The following is a 21,095-nucleotide window of genomic DNA, read 5'->3' on the forward strand; positions in this document are numbered from 1 at the left end:
TTACAAAATATTCTATTGCGATTAATCGATAAAATCACTTAATTTAGAAACTCGGATGACTGGTTTTACCTTAAAATAAATACTATATATTATTTTTAACACGTAAATGACTCGTCATTTAGAAAGATTTTATTTTATTTTCAGACTAAGTCTGAGGATTATTTTTTTTAAAACTTTATAACCGAACAGCCAGCCCAATTTTTGGCTTTAAGACTACTAATATTCAACTCCGTAGACTTGCAATTTTGAGCCTAGTCCAGAAGACAAGGGAAATCCTAGATCAAGTATTGGGAGAAATTTGCCTTGGTGGAGGACTTTTTGATGGAACTATCCCTTATTTGCGTTACATGGAGAATAAATACATGAGAACCTCCTACGGTTACACTGACGGCAAAGGGACTCTAACACATAATCCGTATGGGAGGATATTTTGTATCAGCACTGTGGTCGGTGCAAGACGGAGGCGGAATTCGTATCGACCAGCCATCGCTGGGATTTGAACCCGGTTTACCTCATTTGAAGGCGAATGCTCTATCCCCAACGCCATCACTGCTCTATAAAATATATATCGAATTCTATAGAAAATTCTTTCTTTGCGATGTAGCGACCAAATTTGGTGTGGATTGGTTTAGAATTGCGGAATTGTATAAGGTACATACACACATACTTATAAGCATTATGTTTTATTGATATAGATAAAGCATTATTTTAATTTATACAGTGTCAAAAGGTTTGGTAATAGTGGCAAAAATGTCATCTTGTAGTTTGATTGTTCCAGTTCGTAACAGGAAACATGCTTGGCCAAAACAAGGTATTGCACCTGTTATCTGCAATATTTTTGGATCACGAGGTATTCTGTACCTATAAAAGTAAAAAAAAAAACAGTTATAACATACATTAAAACAATTACTTTTAAATTCAAAGAACAGGGTGTGTTACAATAACTTCCAGGGTTCGGAGGGTTTATAACAAATAAAATATTATAAATACACCGACTAATTTCTTTTTCCCGCTAAACAAGCATCACAAGTTTTTTTTTTAATCAAATGTTGAATATGTGAACCTTTGGGAACGCGGTAGACTTTAAATCTTAGTCAAATTGCAGTAAATGGCATTGTTTACCTCAATATGCTGCAACTGTGGTTAATGCCAAAATTATAGAAATTCTGTGTCGTTCATTTTTCAACAAGATGGGAGACCCTATATGTTATAAAAAACGTTAATACCATAATGACGAGTTAATAATAATAATCCTAAATAACGAGATACCTCGTCATTGGATTGAACTTCCATGGCGACGACAATTGTTTTCTTCCATGACTACCGTGCTCTCCAGACTTAACTCTTTACTTTTTTCAGGATTACATCAATGAATGTGTATTTTTGCCACGTGATTTAGCAGAATTGGGAAGAAGGATCACAACTGCTACCATTAATCATTACGTGTTGAGCAAACACCTCCTAGAATAAGGAAGGCCTCAGCACGGATCAAATTAGTAGTCCGATGTGACGAAGTTAACTGCGCAGTTGCTGAAAAATAAGAAAGATGTCATTACGTTCGGGGTCCTAAGCTGCGCAGTGGTTGAGAATACGAAATATGTCATTACGTTTGGACTACTAAAGGATATTACTCCTAGAAAAGAGTAGGCAGAGGCCTACTCTTTTCTAGGAGGTGTTGGTTGAGCCGAGTGTGGCCATGCTTTTATTACAGACTTGAAGTCTGAGGCTCCCCAAAGGTACCTATATTAAACATTTGTGGGAAAAAATTATGTTTTTTTTTTAATCAGATTAGGTAAAATTTGTTCTGATGCATTGGTGATGTTTTGTCTGTTACAACCTTTCCAAATCCCGGAGGGAATTGTGACACACCCTGTATTACTATAACTGACGCATATGAGACAAGAAACAAACTTAAAATTAGCCTGACAGGCTGTTTAAGTTGTCTTTGAATTTTATGACTGTCATTATCCATGAAACAAACTTATAGCAAGTCACTCTGAGTTGTGTTTTTATGGCACATTTTAAACGTGAAGCGAACTTAATTTTGCCATTCTAGTTGAGATGAATTTGTTTTATGGGATTTGATAAACTGTAATCATAAAATACTTGTAATAGAAATTTTTTAATTTAAGTAAATTTTTTCAAAAGTGAAGAGGTAGTTAAAATAAGAAACTTAATCTTACACTACTGCTACATTTTATAGATACCATTTAACATGTTTTACATGAATCTTATGAAAGATTGGGTAAATAGATTGAAAATAAACCAATATTTAAATGCCTTTTAATATCTTTTAACAATCTAATCAGCTCATTTTTAAATTCTCTTGAATTATTTAAATTTTAAGAGCTTTTATTGAATCTTAAAAGTAAGCTTTGATTTTACCTTAATTATAGTAATAATGAAAAAAATTTAAAAAATATGCTTCGTAAAAATGTCATTTAGTATTAAATTTTGCATTGCGTAGAGACAGGCCCGTTAGAGGAAGCTTATTGGAACGGCCTTGGCTTGTTATAGGCTGTAGTGCTTTTGAAGAAAGTAATTAAATTTATCAAAAATAATAAAAACATTTGGTAAAATGTATTCAGATATGTTTGAGACAGATTAGATAATCAATAATTAACATGGTAAAATCTTCTAATGTTAACTATTTATGCTTTTATTTACAATAAAACTATGATCAATGTTGCTTACTTTCTTAAAGTCACCATTGGCTCATTTTGCGTCAAAATCCCTTTTTCTGGTTCCATAGTAGTCATCAAGCATCTGAAAATATAAAATTAGCTAGAATAAAATTAGAGTTGAATCATTTATCTAAAAAGAGACTGAGTATTTAAAAAAAAAAAATAGCAGTAAAGTGGAGAAAAAAGATAGATATGGATTGATAGAACATGCGGAAAATTAGTTCTCTTACCTGGCTACTGGAATAACTCTTTCCATTTCACATTGATTGCCAAGCTTCATATAATGCCATGAATCCTATAAATAGTAGAAAATATCATTTATATGAATTCCTTTAATCGAATACCTGAAAGTGACTTAGTATGGGTATCTCTAACCTGATTGGTTGTTGAAACGTGACATTTGTTTACGTTAGCAACTGTTCTTTCTATTCTATTTCAAGTAAGCCAAGCCAATCAAGTATCAATTATTTTAAGCGACACATTCTTAATTCTTTCAAAAAAGTTCTTTCTCAAAGATTTCAATCATTTCACTATATATTTACGCAGAGACTAAGATAGACACAAAGTCACGTGGAGGATAAACAAACTAATTATGAATCGGAGTTGCCAGGTACACAAAACAAAAGTATTTCATGGTTGCCATAAAATGCATAAGCAAATAATAAATCTTGGTAAGGTAAAAGGAGTAGACGTAAAGGAATTATATTTCAACTAACTCGATGTGTGATACGGCTCAGTATTTAATTAACTAATCGTTAATTAACATTCTAATTTACGTAGAGAAACTTTAATAAGCCATTTTGCTGTTAAAGATTAGCTCGCGCTGACGTCATAGGTCACATGTGGGGGTATGGGAGGTCTTCTTCTTGAAGTATAAGTACCCAATTAAGGTAAAATATAATATTTCAAATTTACGTAAAAACACAGTTTTATTTGTAAACTTACCATAAATCGTAACGATTTGCTCGTTTTACCTTTAGATAGCGGATTAGATTAGCGTTTTACATTAGATCGGTTTACATTTAGATTCACGTGACTAGCGACGTCACGCGAAGGTAAATCGAAGCATTTGCTTAAGTCATGATTCAATAACCAATAAGTTTCGACGCATACTCGTGACTTCGCTTGGAGGTATCCAGTTAAATTTGTTATGAAAATCTATTCAGCGTCATTATAAACCAAGTTTAATAGATGTAACTATAATACGCCATACACCAACACGCGATTAGGCCCAACCATGCTATTTGCAACCATGCTAGGTCCAACCATGCATACGAATTTTTTAGCAAAACTTAATTAAAATTATCACCAAATCAAAAGGCCGTGATTTTTATTATGATTCCCGATTTTTAGATACAAATCATTAACGTTAATTTTAGAAAAATAATTTAAAAAAATGAAAAGTAAGTAAATAAAAAAAAACTAAAATGGTAGTTAATCGAAATAATTTCCCCTTAATATAAATTTTTATGCAATTTTTTTAAATAAAAGCACTTAAATTAATCCAACACAGTCCTATTGATAGTGGTTGATATTTACCTCAGCAAATGGTGCGCATTCATCGACTAGAATATTTGGTCTGAAGTTGATATGAGAAACACGTCTATCAACTAGTCTAGAGTTGAGATCGTCAATTGAAGATTGTGACATAAGGTGAACCGCTGCTAAATCTTGAAGATCTTTCTGTCAAATAAAGCAAAATGCTTTAAATCAAATTTCAATTTACCGAATAAAATAAATAAATCCATAACAATAAAAGGAAGAGTTCGTGTTCGTAAATGTGTCACTTTTAACTCCAAAATTGTTCGTGAAATTTGGACAGTTTTAAAGGGACAATTTTAGACACCTAAAATTTTTAGGTACTTTAGGTAAAGGTACTTTATTTACGTCGCACTAAAGCTGCAGCGTGGCCTATTGGCGACCGTCTGGGAAACATCCCTGAGAATGATCCGAAGACATGCCATCGCAAATTTTGATCCTCTGCAAAGGGGATGGCTCCCCTCCTTTGGTAGCCCGATGATCTGCGAGCGAAGTCGATCACCTTACGGTAGAACTCTCATTTGAGAAAGAAGAGTTTATACTTACATATATTATCTTGATTTTTAACTGAACGATTTTAAATCTCGAAATGGATGAAATTCTACTTATTCAAAATCCGGAATAGGTGGTCGCTGAAGGCAGCTAGTTCATTGAAAAAATATTTGCATGAAAGTTGATGTGAGAAGCGCATATGAAGATGAAAGGGGAGCTGATTCTGAAAAAAAAATGAATTTCAAGTCGGACGGTAACCATACAGCGCGGCTTATCTTCACTGTGTCATAACTCTTGGGGCAAACTGATTGTTATAGGCTAGTCAAAACTTCGAAATCTTCAAAATGCAACAGATGGCGATCAGGTCATCATTTTTGTGAAAAATGATCATGAAAAATTATATAAGAAAGATCTGACAGTCTGTCTGAAGTCACCTTGTCAATCTAGAAATAAGATCATCCATTGAAGATTGTGACAAGATGTGACGACATAACTTTCTTAAACTCTAACCAAACATTTATTGAGTTCAATAAGGTCAAAGAAGGTATTGAAATCAGTTTATTTGAAGATGGTTAGCAAGGGGACAAAAAGTGGATGAATTTTATGATAAAAGGCAGATGAATTCTAGTTCAATTGGCAAATAAAATGCATTTCGATTATTGCAGTCTTTTCCTTACACTTATTGACCTCAATAGTTATAAGTTAAACCTTGAAAATATCCCAGCAGATCACCGAAGTCAAGCATCACTGGCTACGGTCAGTGTGCGGGTGGGTGACCACTTGGATCAGTCTGCGTAGGGACCGAGGGTGTGCGGTATTGGTCCTCGTTAAACTGTGCTACCGTAAAGTGCTCGACTTCTCGCGCAGGTCGTCGGGCTACCGAAGCGGGGGTGCCATCCCCTCCGCAGAGGATCAAAATTGTGATGGCATGTCTTCGGATCATCCTCCGGGAAGTTTCCCAGACCGTCACCAACAGCCCATTGTGCAGCTCTAGTGCGACGTAAATTAACAACAACAACAAACCTTGAAAATATATTTTTTTCGCCACTTAAATCATTATTTGCGACTCCTAACGGATACACAATTCGTTCACCAGGAGTTGACTCTTGGCTCCTCCTTCATCACGTGGTATCCGACGATACTATTTTGCTATTTTTGGGAGAAGGATGTGAAAAATATTTACTTCGCAATCTTATTTGTGCATTTTTTTAACATTAAATATTTCATAAATTTGATGATATTCCTCTCGTTAGAGTGAATAATTTGTCCTTTTTGAGTCATTTTGCTGGGAAAACAGCAGTTTTTTAATTTAAAATATATTTAATTAGCTAGAGTGACGAAAGGTATAATAGCAGATGAAAAAGCGAAGTAAGTGGCTGAAAAAGATTTCACTATTAGAGTTGGTGCACATTAAGGGTTGTCTCAATTTCAAGGGCGGAGATGTTTCTCCTCTTACTTCCGCACTAAAATAAACTCTGCGTCCGAGGAGGTGGAGCCAAGTGCCAACTCCTGGTGAACGAACTATAGTCAAATACTACATTTATAATTTCCTGTTAAAACTACATATCAAGGGCGGATTAATGTGTGTTTCAATAAATGTTTTTTTGCGAATATTCTGCTATTTTCAAAACTGCTCGTAAGTTATTCCTGATTGTCAGATCAAGTTTAGCCAGCGTCCTCTAAACTTATTCTAAAAATGGCGCAGTAAGTCAATATAACGTTCTATGCAAAGCGTCTTAGATTAAATTTTCAAATTTTAAAAGCTTACTTTTAAATTACCTGAGCTCATAAAAATGAGTAAAAATTTTTTTTTCATGATTCCGATAATCTGTATCTAAATTGAAAAGTCTCGTCAAATTGAAGATTTATAAAAAATTTAATAACTTTTAAAATATTTCAGTTATTTGTTCTTTCTGGAACCCAGATTATTCTGCAAGAAAGGATTGTATTTATAATCTAAAATTACAGTTTTAGTTCAAGTGAAGGGCATTTTAATTTTTTTTCCTCGGCGAAAAAGAGTCGAAAAACTTAAAATGCTTACCTTAAAGATATTTAAATTTGTTACATTTATGAATCATGAATAAATCCTAAGGAAAGTTGTGCCTTACTGGATTTATCTTCTTTAGTTTTGAGAAAAATGACGGTATCCATGTTAGATTTCGCTTAGGAAAATCAGGAAAGAAGCGAACTAAACGAATATCGGGCATGCTTAAGTAACTTTGAAACCATCTTGAGGCATGATCACCACAATCAACAACACATGATATTACTCCAAGGAATCTGTATTTCATGCTATGGAAGATATAAAAAATAAACATTAGTCTCTAACAATATTTCAAAATGACAAATAATATAACAAATGGAACAATAAAGGGCCATTCAAGTGCTACGTAAGCATGTTTATAGTAATTTTGGATTTTCCCTTATCATCAAAAGTAAGCAAACTTCAACCTTTCCATGCTTACGGGGGAAAAAGTCGCAACTTTTCACGATTTCAGAATTTTTTTGACAAGTCTTACTTTCGCCAGATGGAAATACGCTTCAGTAAGAAGTTGAAATTGCCAGAAAAACAAGAACGTAGAAGCGTAGAGTACAGAGAAAGGGAAGATCACGTCACTTTGTGTCGATTATTCTATTTGCCAAGAGTATAATAAGTTCAACGCTTTCTGTCCAGTTTTAAAGAGAACTCTGACTGAACGACTAAGGGTATCTGTTGCCATGGAAACAAGAGTGAAACTGTTGCTAATGCAGTAGAATTAAAGTTAGACACTATTCGCGATCGCAACGCTCGAGTACGCCGTCTAGCGGGAGCCTGTAAATATCAGACATTAATTTATCACGTTTTCATTTAGTTCCATCGAAATCATTGACAGAAAAAGACGCCATTTTTTAGCAGCAAATAAGAAACAAAATTTCCCTAAGGAAAAGGCCGAAGAACTTGAAAAAAATCTCCAGAATATTAGTAAATCTTTCAGGAACAGAACACGCCAAACATTTGAAGAAAAATTCCTCAATAATTTTTTATTTCTATTATCAACAAACTTGCAACTGATGACTTCCGATTTCGGATACTGTTACAGATGTGTGTATTAAGGTAAAATGCATTTCTTCTGTCTTCAATTCATTACGAATTAAAGTGAAGTCAACATTACTTTCGTCATTCCAGTGAATAAATATGAATTCAGAACATACAGAATTGTAATAGTTATAACATATTCTTCTTCGTTATAGAATAGTATATATTTCTGTATCCATATAATTCGGAAAACAACAATAGAAAATTATCCAAGTTACTTGAAATAGTGCCATTTGTGCTGATTCTTAATTAATTTTAATCGTTTTCTTGGTAAGTATTTTTTAGTTTTGAAAGAATAAGTTCAACTGGAATTCAGCTATTCTGTTTTTAGCTACATATTCAAATTCATATCAATTATAAAATTTTGCTGTGTAGTATGTTATCTAAAAGTAATGAAGGGATAAACTATGTATCTATTATTTGAGAATAAAATTTTCAAACAAGGAACTTATCATTTTGGAATTCTCCGGGAATTATATATCAGGTAAGTGCAATGATTTTTACAATAAAAAATTTGTCTGTAAATATTTTTTTTTCATTTGATGATGGCTCTCTACAGAATGGTTTTTTACGTCTGATTAAGAACTATAAGAATAATAAAGAAAGAAACAATATGAAAGTTTTTATTTCAATGTAGAGAATTCTTCAAATCGTTTTTTTGTCCTAAGAATTTTTTATTTTCCGTTTTTTAGTTTATAATTTTTTGATAAAAATTGTTCTCAAAATACTTTTTTTGAAAAATTAAATGGTATAACATTATGTGTTTATGTATACTTCTTGTATATTCCAATGTTTGAAGTAATATGATTCAGAAAAGTATGGAATAAAAATTCGGTACTACGTATTAACGCCACCGCCGCTACAGATTTGGGGGTTTTTAAGTGCCGCTAAACTACACTTAAAATTTTTGCGACATTTCATAAAATAAAACACTTTATTTAAAATCAAAATAGTCAATCGGATTTAAGTGGAAAATGAGCCGATATAGAGTTTAGCATAGATTCAAAACAATCATATCGCCATATGAACTCTGATAAATAAGATTCCAAATGAAATAACATTTCCAAAACGGACGTTTACCAAGATAAAGTTTTATGTTGTGGGAATTGGTGCATTTTCGTTTTTTCGGTAAAATATTTCCCTCCTAAAAAAATACAATTGCATCTTGTTTTGTTTTTGGCAAATCCCAAAGACGAATTTTTGTAGCACTAAAAATGGCGACAAAAAAGAATTGTTTTTTTGTTTTTGTTTCGTCAGCATTCTTTATTTTACGTTTCTTAGTTTCTAAATAATGATTTTTATTGAAACTTGAAATTTTTTGATAAAAATTGTTGTCAAAAAACTTTGTTTACAAAATTAAATTTCATAAAATTATGAGGCTTATGTATACTTTTTGTTCATTTTAATTTTTGAAGTAATATGATTCTTAAAACTATAGAATGTAAAGTTTAAATGGGCCTTTCATGTTATATCATTAAATTTAGTAAAACTATTTCTCGGGCATTAGGTTTTAACTCTTATAAGAATATACATATTTTTTTCTGTTAATGTACAAATATTTTTCCGATGTGTTTTGGATATTCCTTCTCTAATAAAAAGAGATACCATTTTGTTTTCGTTTGCATAAGAAAGAATATCAAGCATTTTTCTTTCTTAAATTCAATTAGCCACAATAAAGAAGGAACGTTGCAATGCTGCGTGCTACATTAACGACGTCTCTAGAGTAACTGAATGACTGTTCATATAGAAATCGCAGGTATTAGTCTCATAGAAGAACGCCCCCTATAGTTCGTTGCGATCGCGAATCCTCCCAATCTAGAATAACATAAAACTGTTATCTCCAAACTCCTATTCAAATTGAGCGGCCTGCGTAACCAGAGTAACAGAGAACACGTGAGTATGACGTCTGGAGGAGTTCTTGTGAAAGCTAAGCAGTACTTCCTAGTGTACGTGAAATGAACTCACAGACGATGAATGGAAAAAAATGGTGGATATGCTAATGGTAGTGTATATGGTGGATATTGCTATGGTAGTGTACATAATGTAAGTTCGTACTAATAATCTCGAAACTATAATCGATCTTCAGCTTTTCACTATTGTATAACTAAATGCGCATACCGGATATATTTTCAGCAATTATATATTTATTAGCGTATTTTTGCGCACTGTATTTAGTGATGTTTACTGAGTTTCCCGAAAATTACGAAGGATGAACGGTGCTACAAAGTTCATTTACAGATGGCACAGCTGACTGCAAAAATATTTTCTACAGCATGTGAGATACTATTTGCTCATCTAAAATTACAAAGTTAGACACAAAAAAATAAATTAATACATTTTAGTCCCTTTCTACATTTTTGTATTATTACATATAAGGTCGTTAGGCAGTATAATATGGATGATCATAACAAATTTTGGCTTGCAAAATAGTTTATTGAAGCATTCAATTACATTCTAGCAAAATTTATATAAATTTTAACAGTTGTGTTTTTTTCTGTCTTTTTATATTTAATTAAAATAACAAAAAGTTAAATAAATTTAATTAGTTGAATTTAAAAAAAATTCTTAGGAGTTCATTTTTCCTCAGCTACTCATTTCTCCATGAAATTATTCAAAGCTTCGGATTTCAAAAGATAGATTAAGAAATTACAAAATTAACTCTGGCTGGACAAAAGTAATAACAAAGCAAAGATCTTTTTCTCCTGCAGAAGTTGAATTTAGTTTATTATGATTCGCGTAAACGAGAATTTAAATATTTAATTGCAAAAAAATTTAATAGCAACTGCTCGCTAGCTACGAAAATTAGCTTAATTCGTACAGTAAATATGAATGCAGATATTCCTGACACTTTAATCTAAATTTAAAATACAGTTAAAATAAAAAAAAAAGTTATAATGTTATAATGTACTTACCAATATTCAATAATTTCGTGATTTTTATTTGGAACAGAATCTATGCTTAAAGTCAGTGTATCTGAATTTGGGCCACAAATTACAAGTTTAGAATCGACGAATTTTGGTGTTAGTAAAGATAGCTTTGGGGCTTCACACTGCGATAAAAGCTTTAAATCTTTAGTCATCAACATAAATGAACTGAAATGAAAAAAATAATTTAAAATTAGTAAACAATTTTGAAAATCCCTTATAACAAACGAGATGTACCTTTTAATGGGTGAAAATGGTTTTTTTTTTTTGTATACAATGCATATTACTTAGTTATAGTTAATTAAAAAAAATCAATAAATGCACTTTTAGCAAATAATTTATAACTTAAAACAAAAAGAATATTAAATCATTCTATTGATACTAATTTCTAAAATTAAAATGCAACAGTAAAACAAGTTCCAAAAATATTTTTTAAAAAACTTATAAAGTAATAAGTTGTTACAACGGACAACTGGGTGCTTGTACTTCAAGAAGAAGAAGGACTTCCATACCTACACATGTGACCCATGACGTCAGCGCTAGCTAATATTTATCAGCAAAATGACGTAAGTTGAGCTAAGCTTCTCTACATAAGTTAGAATGTTAATTAATTATAAGTTAATTAAATGCAAAGCCGTAACTCACATCGAACTAGTTGAAATACAATTCTTTCTCGCCTACTTCTTTTACTTAACTTAGATTTATTATTTGCTGATGATTTTTATTGTAACCGTGATACACTTTTGTTTTGTGTACCTGGCAACTTCGATTCATAATTAGTTTGTTTATGTTCCACATGGCTTCATGCCTGCCTTTGTGTTAAGTCTCTGTGTAAATATATAATGAAAGAATTAAAATCTTTGAGAAAGAATTTGGAATGTGTCACTTACAGAAGAAATTCATACTTGGTGGGCTTGGCTTACTCAAAATAGAATGGAAAGAACAGTTGCTAAGATAAACAAATGCCCTGCTTCAAAAATCAATCAGAATCGATGTAATCACACTATGTCACTTGCCGGTATATCATTGTAGTGGTGCATTTAAGTGGAAATATTGTTCTACATTCAAAATCAGTTTTCTAAATAATTAAATTTAAATTTCTAAAAGGAGTTAAACTAATTAAATGCCCATTCGTTAAACGAGATAAAGTACAAATAATTTATAAGTCGTTGTTAATTAACTTTAAGCAATGATACAGAAAATGAAAGTCAATATAAACTTAATTAAAATTTACACACAAGTAAAAAAATTTTATTACTTGTTGCAATTCTCGATAACGTTCTATTACAACGATTACATTGTTAAGAACTGTTCGTGGCTCAGGGATTAGTCTCAAAAAGTTGACTCAAGATTCGAATCATAGCAATAAATGAACTATACGAATTCCCCACCCAGCTCGTTCCGATCACAGTACTAACGTAAAATATCATCAGTAGGACGACAGGGGATCATGGGTTAGAATCCTCTTGTCATCGGGCTAACTGTTTGAGATTTTTCTAGTTTTCCTCTCCATGTAATGCAAATGCGAGTTAGTTCCATCAGGACTTGCCCCCCCCCCCCCAGAAGTCTAATTTGTCCCAATGCTTGATTCAGGAGCTCCCTTCTCATCTGGATTGGTTTTGAAACTTAAAGGTCACGGAGTTGAATGTTGATAGCCATAAGCTGAAACGTGGTTTGTTGTTCAACATCGACCGGTTATAAAATGAAATAAAAATTGAAAAAATATCTGAAACCTGATTTTCATTTTTACGTGATTCTTAAGAACGATCCTTAGCCACCGGTTCACTGAAAGACAGAAACAGAAAAAAGTATTAGTGCAAGGAACAAAAGCAGCCGTAGTATTTATTTTACGTCGCACTAGAGCTGGTCCCTCATTGGACTGATCGTAAAGACACGGTTCCCAGCAGATCACCGAAGTCAAGCATCACTGGCTGTAGTCAGTAAACGGCTGGGTGACCACTTTCATTAGCCTGAGTAGGGACCGAGGGTGCGCTGAATCCGTTCTCGTTAAACTGTTCTACCGTAAAGTGCTCGACTTAAAAAAGGACCTACCTACTTATCGCTGTAGAGCTGCACAAAAGACTTTTGGCCACTGTCAGGGAAGTCTCCCTAAGGATGATCCGAAGACGCACCATCACAAATTATGATCCTCTGCAGAGGGGATGGCTCCTCCATTTTGGTAGCCCGACACCCTGCGCACGAAGTCGAGCACTTTACGGTAGGAGAAATTAACGAGGACCGATATCACGCACTTTCAGTCCCTACGCAGGCTGATCAAAGTAGTCAACAATCCGCTTACTGATCGCAACCAGTTGATGCTTGACTTTTACGTTCTAAAAAATTATTTTGTGCAAGCGAGTTTTATAAGCGTCCCTACGCAGGCTGATCAAAGTCGTCACCCACACGCCCACTGACAGCAGCCATTGAAGTTTGACCTTGGTGATCGACTTGAAACTGAATCTTAACGATCATTCCACTGTGGGATACGAAAAAGAACAAATTCAAGACATTCCAAATGAAATCTTTTACAAGTAAAAATAATAAAGGTTGTTTAAGAAAGTAAATTAAAATATTAGATATACCGTTCATATAATCCATGAACTACAAATCCTGATTCAGTGCATTCTGCTTCAGAGAGTTCAATTCCTTTCAAAGATTTGACAGGATAAAACAATATTTTTTTTATTCTTCCAACTCTTACGTAAGTATGTCTATTTTTCTTCCAAATGAAAGTTGCAACAGCAATTACAGTCAACAGTGGTAGGACTATCCAGCTCTTCGATACTTGAAGCATTTTGAGAAAATGTTTTCTGTAAAGAAATTTATGATTGTAGATGGCTATCATTTTCTACAGCAGTTATTTCACATCTGTTACAGAATCGTATCTGTTATTAAAATAACATTTTTTGACATAAAGATCTATTGCAAAAAGGATTTTAACGCATGGCAGATAGGTACATTATTCATGTCGCACTAAAGCTGCATAAAGGACTATTGGCAACGGTCCAGGAATCAACCCTGAGAATGATCCGAAGACATGCCATTGTAATTTTGATTCTCTGCAGAGGGGATGGATGGCTCCCTGCTTTGAAGTCCGATGACCTGCTCTCGAAGTCGAGCACTTTACAGAACAGTTTAATGAGGACCGATACTGCTCATCCTCGGTCCTTACAGTGGCTGATCAAATAATGTGTGGTTAAAGACTTTGAGATTTGTGAGTTACTTTAAACGTGCTACTTTAATACAGAGTATCCTCAGAGAACCACGTAGACATACAGTAACAAACGCCGATATGTGTGTGTTGATCCGTAAAACTATCTGCTGCGGCTTCTTCTTCTGTACCTAGATAATTAAAGGTCGAACGTCTTTTCAAATAAAAGGGATACACTTAATACCCTGTACACACATCGTAACGTTGGTAACGTATCATTTATGTAGTATTATAATTTATCGAAAATAAATAGAACACTATTACGAGTATTTATTTCTTCACCTTCTGGCCTGCATGCTCGAACGGCTTGCCGAATTGAAAAAAAAAACAGATATTACAAATTACAGAGGAACGTCAAAAATAACATCCAGGTTTACAACAGGTATTGAACCTGCTACCTTCAAAACACTTGATGAATGGGCTTTGTCCTTAAAGAGCTATTTTTTTCAGAATGCAGAAGTCCCGCAGTGGACTGATCGTTAAGACACGGTTCCCAGCAGATCACCGAAGTCAAGTATCACTGGCTACGGTCAGTGTGCGGATGGGTGACCACTTCGATCAGTCTGCGTAGGGACCAAGGGTGTGCGGTTTTGGTCCTCGTTAAACTGTGCTACCGCAAAGTGCTCAACTTCGCGCGCAGGTCGTCGGGCTACCGTAGCGGGGGTGCCATCTCCTCCTCAGAGGATCAAAATTGTGATGGCATGTAAATTAACAACAACAACAACAATCAGAATGCAGAAGAAAAAAAATTGCATACGAGTTGAACCTGATTAGAGAAATATAATCACCAGCGAAAAATCCGACCAACCAGATTCGTATTCTGAAGCAGATTTCTTTAATGCATTGAGAATGATCCCTAAGTGACGAAAACTTCAACGAATACTTTATTTTATTTTAAAACTGTCGTTGAACAGGGGTTTGCGACTACTAATGTTCAATTCCGCAGCCTTGTAATTTTGAACACAATCCAGAAGACAATCAAACTCCTGGATCAAGTATTGAGAAAATGTTGCCTTATCGGAGGACTTTTTGATGAAACTAACTCACATTTGCATTACATGGAGAGGAAAACCTCGAAAACCTCCCATGGTTAGCCTGACGGCAAGGGTACTCAAACTCATTATCCATCTACCACTGAGGATATTTCACGTCAGCACTGTGGTCAGTGGAAGCCGGGTGAGGAATTCGTATCCCTCAGTCATCGCTGGGATTCGAACCCGGTTCACCTCATTGGAAAACGAACGATCTATACCCTGAACCACCACGGCTGTTCATTGAAAACTTCGAATTATTCATCAAGTTGAGGGCTGGGATAGCCTGTCTTGTAGGGGGCGTTGGGCCCTTGTCCGAGAGGCTGTGAGTTCGATCCCCGATGGCCAAAGTAACAAATTTACGACTGGTGCACGTTAAATCTGTCGGGGTCTCAAAGTTCTCCAAGTTCCCATTAATCAATATCTCTGGAGGTAATTGATCGGAGATTGATCGTGCTCTTGTTCAGGTCAAAATTACGATCTGCGGATAGATGGATGGTTTGTGAATGTTACCTCCCTGCAAAAAGGGATAGGATGTATGTATGTTGTCTCCGGATCTTCCTCAGGGATGTTTCCTAGACCGGCGAAAATAGCCCGTAGCTCAGCTGTAGTTTGACGTAAATAAAAAGTACAAAGTATTCAATCAATCTAGCGATTTTAAACAAGCCTCTTAACAGGCACCCAAATCAGGAGAGCCATCCTCTGTGCAGAGGATCGAAATTGCGATGGCATGTTTTCGAATCATCCTCAGGGATGCTTCCCAGACAGTCATCAATAGCCCATTAAGCGACGTAAATAAATTACCTACCTACCTTAACAGACATGGGTAAAACAGAGCTGTTAAAGTAAACTCTTCGCACTTAATCATAATTGAAAGCGGACATATTTTTCGTGAGTTGTCGTCGTTTGTGATTGTAAGTCTTAGGAGGACCGGGAAGCAATAATTTTATTTTAAATTCCAATAGATAAACTGTTAGAAAATTTTTATTTTTAGACAATGTTGTGATCCCCCTCGTTATCAACAATCTCCTAGTGAGCAAATTGTAAGAATTGCTACCTAAAATGAAGAAATCACTCGTTTTTCCTGGTAAGCTTGCTCAGTCTATCTTGAATACTTTTTTTTACTACATATTCTTGATGATACATTTGTACACAATGACAGGTAACATTTAAAATTTCAAGTTTTTTGTTCAATTTGTTTACTGTATCTTCTACTCGAATCAAAATTAACTTTTACTTCAAATGTTTGATGCAAATCTTTTAAAAAAAAAGAAAAAAAAAAGCTATTTTCATGAAATTCAAACTATTATTCTAACTTTAAAATAGTATCGAAATTCTTCAGTATGATTTAATCAAATTAAATTGCTGCTGTTCATTTACATCGCACTAGAGCTGCATAATGGGCTATTAGCGACAGTCTGGGAAACATCCTTGAGGATGCTCCTGCTATCACAATTTTGATCTGCTGCAGAGGGGATGGCACCCCCACTTCGGTAGTCCGACGACCTGCTTTCGAAGTGAAGCATTTTACGGTAGAACAGTTTAACGACGACCCATACAGCACACCCTCGGACCTTTCGCAGACTGATTCAAGTGGTCACCCACCCGCACACTGACCGCAGTCAGTGATGTTTGACTCTGGTGATCCGCTGGGCGCCGTGTCTTAACGATCAGTTCACTACGGGGACATCAAATGAAGTTAAAATTCTTCTTGGCATCGTTGATTCAAGTATTAGATCAATAGTTTGGCAATTGAAAATTGTGAAAAAAAGCTTTTTTTTTCTCCATTAATTTTTTTATCTCAATATTTCCAAAAATATGGAAATCTTGACAAAAAGGAAGTACAATTTTTCTGCATTATAAAGTTGCAATATGAAGCATAATTCATTCAGATTTGATTGTTTTTTTTAAAAAAAGTGGAAAATTGAATAGAATAATAATATTTTGATACATTCGTAATAACCACACTGTTTTGTTAAGTGACGATTGTCATTTCACGTCGATGAAAAATTTTGTGTATTGAATATTTAAACGAACTGTTAATTGAAATAAGAGATATTTATCGCATTTTTGAAGGTTTTTAACATACATGATAAAATGAAACCAAATTTAAATTTTTTCCCCACTGTTTTATTTTATTTTATAACCGTTGTTGAACAGCCGACCCAATTTTATGGGTTCATGACTATTAAAGTTCAACTCCGTAGTCGATAAATATGGACAATTTATTATATCAGGTATTATATTAATAAATTTGAATAATTAGACCAAATTAATGGACGCATTGTAGTGTTTTAATAATGACATGTTTTGCACGAGTTTATATGCAATACTTTTATATTTAAACATACATGTAATGGGATTTATTCAGGAGATTTTTTATATGCTTCCTATTTGCATTAATATATTATTTTTTTAACGTATTGCATTACAATGTTAACTAATTGATACACGAACATAAACAAGTACAAACCGGTTTTAGCCTCGTAAAAACAATAAAGCTGTTTAGTATCACCTGATAATTAAGATTTTACATAGAATATTATAGTGCGTCTAATAATGCGGCCAGAGACTATAGTTTATGTAATTTAGGTTTGAAATTTCTGACTTGATATTTTTTAATTTAAAACACAGAAGAAAAAAACTATGCTCGCGACACCTTGTAACGATGAATAATTTGACATCACAATTTTAGTTTTTAATTTATATATTTTTATATGTTTTGACACATTTACATGTTAAAGAATTTAAAAGAACATGTCTATTCAAAAGAATATTATTCATTGTTTATGTTTGTAAGATTAATTTTTTTAATACTTGTTTAGAAGGAATGTTAATAATAAGATAAAATGTTATATCCTAAATGCAATAAAACACACACAAATAATAATAAAATGTTAAGTTAAATGTAAATTGATATTTGTATACATTTAAACATAACATTTTATTAGTATTACACAATCTATAACGTTAATAATTTTTACCTCATTGCAGCAAGAAAACATTTTTCAAGGTAATATACATTAACGCAGAAAAAACCGCTCCTAACTCCGCTACAAGGATACAGATTGAAACAGATTGTTCGTATAAGGACTGGCAATTATATTTCTAACCTCCCTTTGGTTATAGAAACGTATAAACATTGTTTAATTTTTTATGACCTTGATGTGTCACTGTTATTTTCTAGCGTTTGCGTTGACGTGCAAAAAATAAATAAATAAAAAATATTGCCTCAAATTTTTGTCCACATAAATTTCTTTTTACTATACATTTGCACTATCCTACTTGCGCTTTCAGGTTTTGTGATTTTCTTCTTTTAATTTCGCAATAAATACCTAAAGAACTATTTTGTATTAGAAATATTTAGTTCATGCTATTTTTCATAATTTACAATAAAGTTTAAAGCTTTCCGAGGTTTGAGAGACCGACAATAAATTACGAAAGTAAAGAAGTATTTTTGAAGATCCTATGCCAGAAAATCAAGCAATAAGCTTTTATCTTGTATCAATTACTTAAGTTGTTATTGTAACTTCAAAAACACTGAGTAAAATTAAACAAATTTTTTAGAACAATTTAAAATTAATTACAAAATTGTTTTAAAATTTGAAAACAATTATTAAAAAATGCGCAAGACATAGCATTTAAAATAGTTCTTTTGTACTGTGCATGCGCAAAAAAATTTTAAAATAATTTTAGCAGCATATATATAAGCAGCATTTCGAACAAAAATAAAAATAATTGTGTTTAGAACCCTTGCCAAGAATGTTTCTAGATAAATGGTAAATTATTACTAGCATGATATAATGACATAAGTAAAATTTAATTATCATAATTTATTAATTTATGGTTTGAAAAGCAAACCATAAAGGAATTGCAAAGCAATTTTCGTGGGATGGGAGAGCATCAACGAGCAGGGGCCGAGCTCACTAGTATTTTCCAATTTTAGACAAGGATTCTAAAGATTTATCTTAAGGGCAGTGAATACAGACCATCCTGTACAGCGGTCACTCGTAAGTTGACATATATGTAAGTTGGTCACTCGTAGGATAGCAATTTCATGGCCCACTTAAACGAGGGTTAAACTCATAAAGAGCATGTAAGTTAATTGCTTTTGTCAGTTTTTTACTGACTTTATTTTTCTTTTTTAACTGTCGTTGAACAGCCGACCCAATATTTTGTGTTTACGACTACCAATGTTCAATTCCATAGCTTTGCAAATTTCAACCCAATCCAGAAGACAAGGGAACTCCTGGCTCAATTATCAATTATTTGCCTTCGTGAGGGATTTTTTGATGGGACTAACCCGCATTTGCGTTACATGGAGAGGAAAACACCGAAAATCTACCACGGTTAACCTGATGGTAAGGGGATACTAACCCCTGATCTATCTACCACGGAATATATTTTACGTCAACACTGCGGCCAGGTGCGGAATTCGTATCGACCAGATTCGAACCTGGATCATTTCATTTGGAGTAGCGGTCTATCTTCTGAGCCACCACTATTCAACATTTTATAATTATAACTTCTATATGCATTGTATGAAAGATAATAATTACTTTAACATGAAACATGATGACGTAGGGGATAGAGCGTTTGCCTTCCAAAGAGGTGAACCGGGTTCGATTCCCAGCGATGGCTGGACGATACGAATTCCGCATCCGGCTTGAACCGACTACAACGATCGCGTAAAATATCCTCAGTAGGTTACTGTCCCCTTGCCGTCAGGCTAACTGTGGCAGGTTTCCGCGGTTTTCCTCTCCGTGTAACGCATATGCGGGTTAGTTCCATCAAAAAGTCCTCCACGAAGGCAAATTTCTCTCAATACTTAATCCAGGAGTTCCCATGTCTTCTGGATAGGGTTCAAAATTACAAGGCTACGGAGTTGAAAATTAGTAGTCGTAAACCCAAAAAATTGGGTTTGCTGTTCAAGGACGGTTATAAAAAAATAAATAAATATAATTACATTAACATGTACAAAACTATAAAATTGCTAAATTTGACTCGAAAAAAAAGTGGTCCAGCGTTAGCAATCTTCTGTTTTTACATAAATAATGTAGCGTCTTTTATGCGTAAGACATGGTTTTAATTTTAATTTCCAAAGCTCCTAAATTCTAATTTTATTTTAAAAATATATGAAATTATAAAATTTTATAAAATTATAAAATTATATAAAATTATAAAATTATAAAATTATAAAATTATAAAATTATAAAATTATAAAATTATAAAATTATAAAATTATAAAATTATGTAAAATTATAAAATTATATAAAATTATAAAATTATATAAAATTATGAAGTTAAAAAGGTACAAAAAAAATGAAAAGTTTACATTTTTTTATTTAAAACCAAAATACTCTCAATAGTTTAAATAAAAACTTAAAGCTCGTGAGCAAAAAGAAAAATGTATTATTTTGTAATAGAATTCAGCTTATTTGTTTATTTTATTTTATTCATTTTTTTTGAAAGGAACAAAGTAAAAACAAAGAAAAGATGCTAAACCTATCTTTCCGTAGAAGAATAAAAAAAAAATTTTACTTTTGAACTTTGATCTAGATATCTCGCAATGCAAACAACAGAATTTGAACAAAATGTAAGAAATAGTAAACTTGAATAGTCTGATTTATCGAATAATAAATCGATACATTTCATAATAAGCGTATGACAATAGTAATAGTTCAAACTTATAAACAGTGTAGAAAAACAAGAGAAGGAAAAATAACGTTAAAGCTATACCAAATAGGATGTATACGCCTGTCGATTGCAGCAAGTACTTGAATAATATCTGATTTGTTTAAAGATAGGAGGTTAAAATCTAAAAAACTGTTAACCTAGCTAGATTAAATTCGAAATCACATTCTCGATACGATTGAATGGCAATTCTAATGTATGGTTTTAACTTACGTAATTATCTTAACATTTCTTTTGATAGAATGCAAAAAAGTAGGGAATAAACTCACTAAAATTATATTTATTATCGAGCATTCCGGAAGTTCGGGGAATTTTAAAAATCAGCTAAAAAATAAAATGGATTTTTCGTTCTACTCAGACAAAAACCCAAATTTTTTCCCTCACTCAGGATTTAAAAATAGTTATAAAATTTGTCAACAAATGGCACAATAAAGGAAAACTATA

At 33.2% G+C, this 21,095-nt stretch overlaps 1 protein-coding gene across 4 annotated transcripts; it reads right to left on the reverse strand.

Annotated features, from left to right (window-relative positions):
- Positions 1–667: 667 nt before the first annotated feature.
- LOC107455845 (mitochondrial amidoxime-reducing component 1) lies at positions 668–20,842 on the reverse strand. 4 transcript variants are annotated; one of them, XM_016073559.5, is made up of 8 exons: positions 20,697–20,842; positions 13,298–13,525; positions 10,704–10,883; positions 6,824–7,007; positions 4,224–4,367; positions 2,915–2,979; positions 2,695–2,766; positions 668–861 (listed from the first exon to the last, which is right to left on the reverse strand). In XM_016073559.5, the coding sequence occupies exons 2-8, from the start codon at positions 13,507–13,509 to the stop codon at positions 714–716; spliced, it is 1,005 nt and encodes a 334-aa protein (XP_015929045.1). In that variant the 5' UTR covers positions 13,510–13,525; positions 20,697–20,842; the 3' UTR covers positions 668–713. The 4 variants fall into 4 exon arrangements, with proteins under 4 accessions (XP_015929045.1, XP_015929044.1, XP_087024542.1 ...); XM_016073558.4 differs by lacking the exon at positions 20,697–20,842 and adding an exon at positions 17,942–18,080; XM_087168416.1 differs by lacking the exons at positions 13,298–13,525; positions 20,697–20,842 and adding an exon at positions 17,942–18,080.
- Positions 20,843–21,095: the final 253 nt, after the last annotated feature.

The sequence above is a fragment of the Parasteatoda tepidariorum genome, chromosome 7, assembly GCF_982258835.1.
Source record: "Parasteatoda tepidariorum strain Cologne lab strain chromosome 7, Ptep-v5.0, whole genome shotgun sequence".
In the NCBI taxonomy this organism is placed as follows: Eukaryota; Metazoa; Arthropoda; class Arachnida; order Araneae; family Theridiidae; genus Parasteatoda; species Parasteatoda tepidariorum.

Excerpts from the sequence above, each read along its gene's own strand:
- LOC107455845 (XM_016073558.4), bottom strand. Across the intron at positions 7,008-10,703 it reads CACGAAATTATTGAATATTG|CATGAAATACAGATTCCTTG; the intron begins GTAAGTACATTA and ends TATCTTCCATAG. Across the intron at positions 862-2,694 it reads CCAATGGTGACTTTAAGAAA|GTACAGAATACCTCGTGATC; the intron begins GTAAGCAACATT and ends TTACTTTTATAG.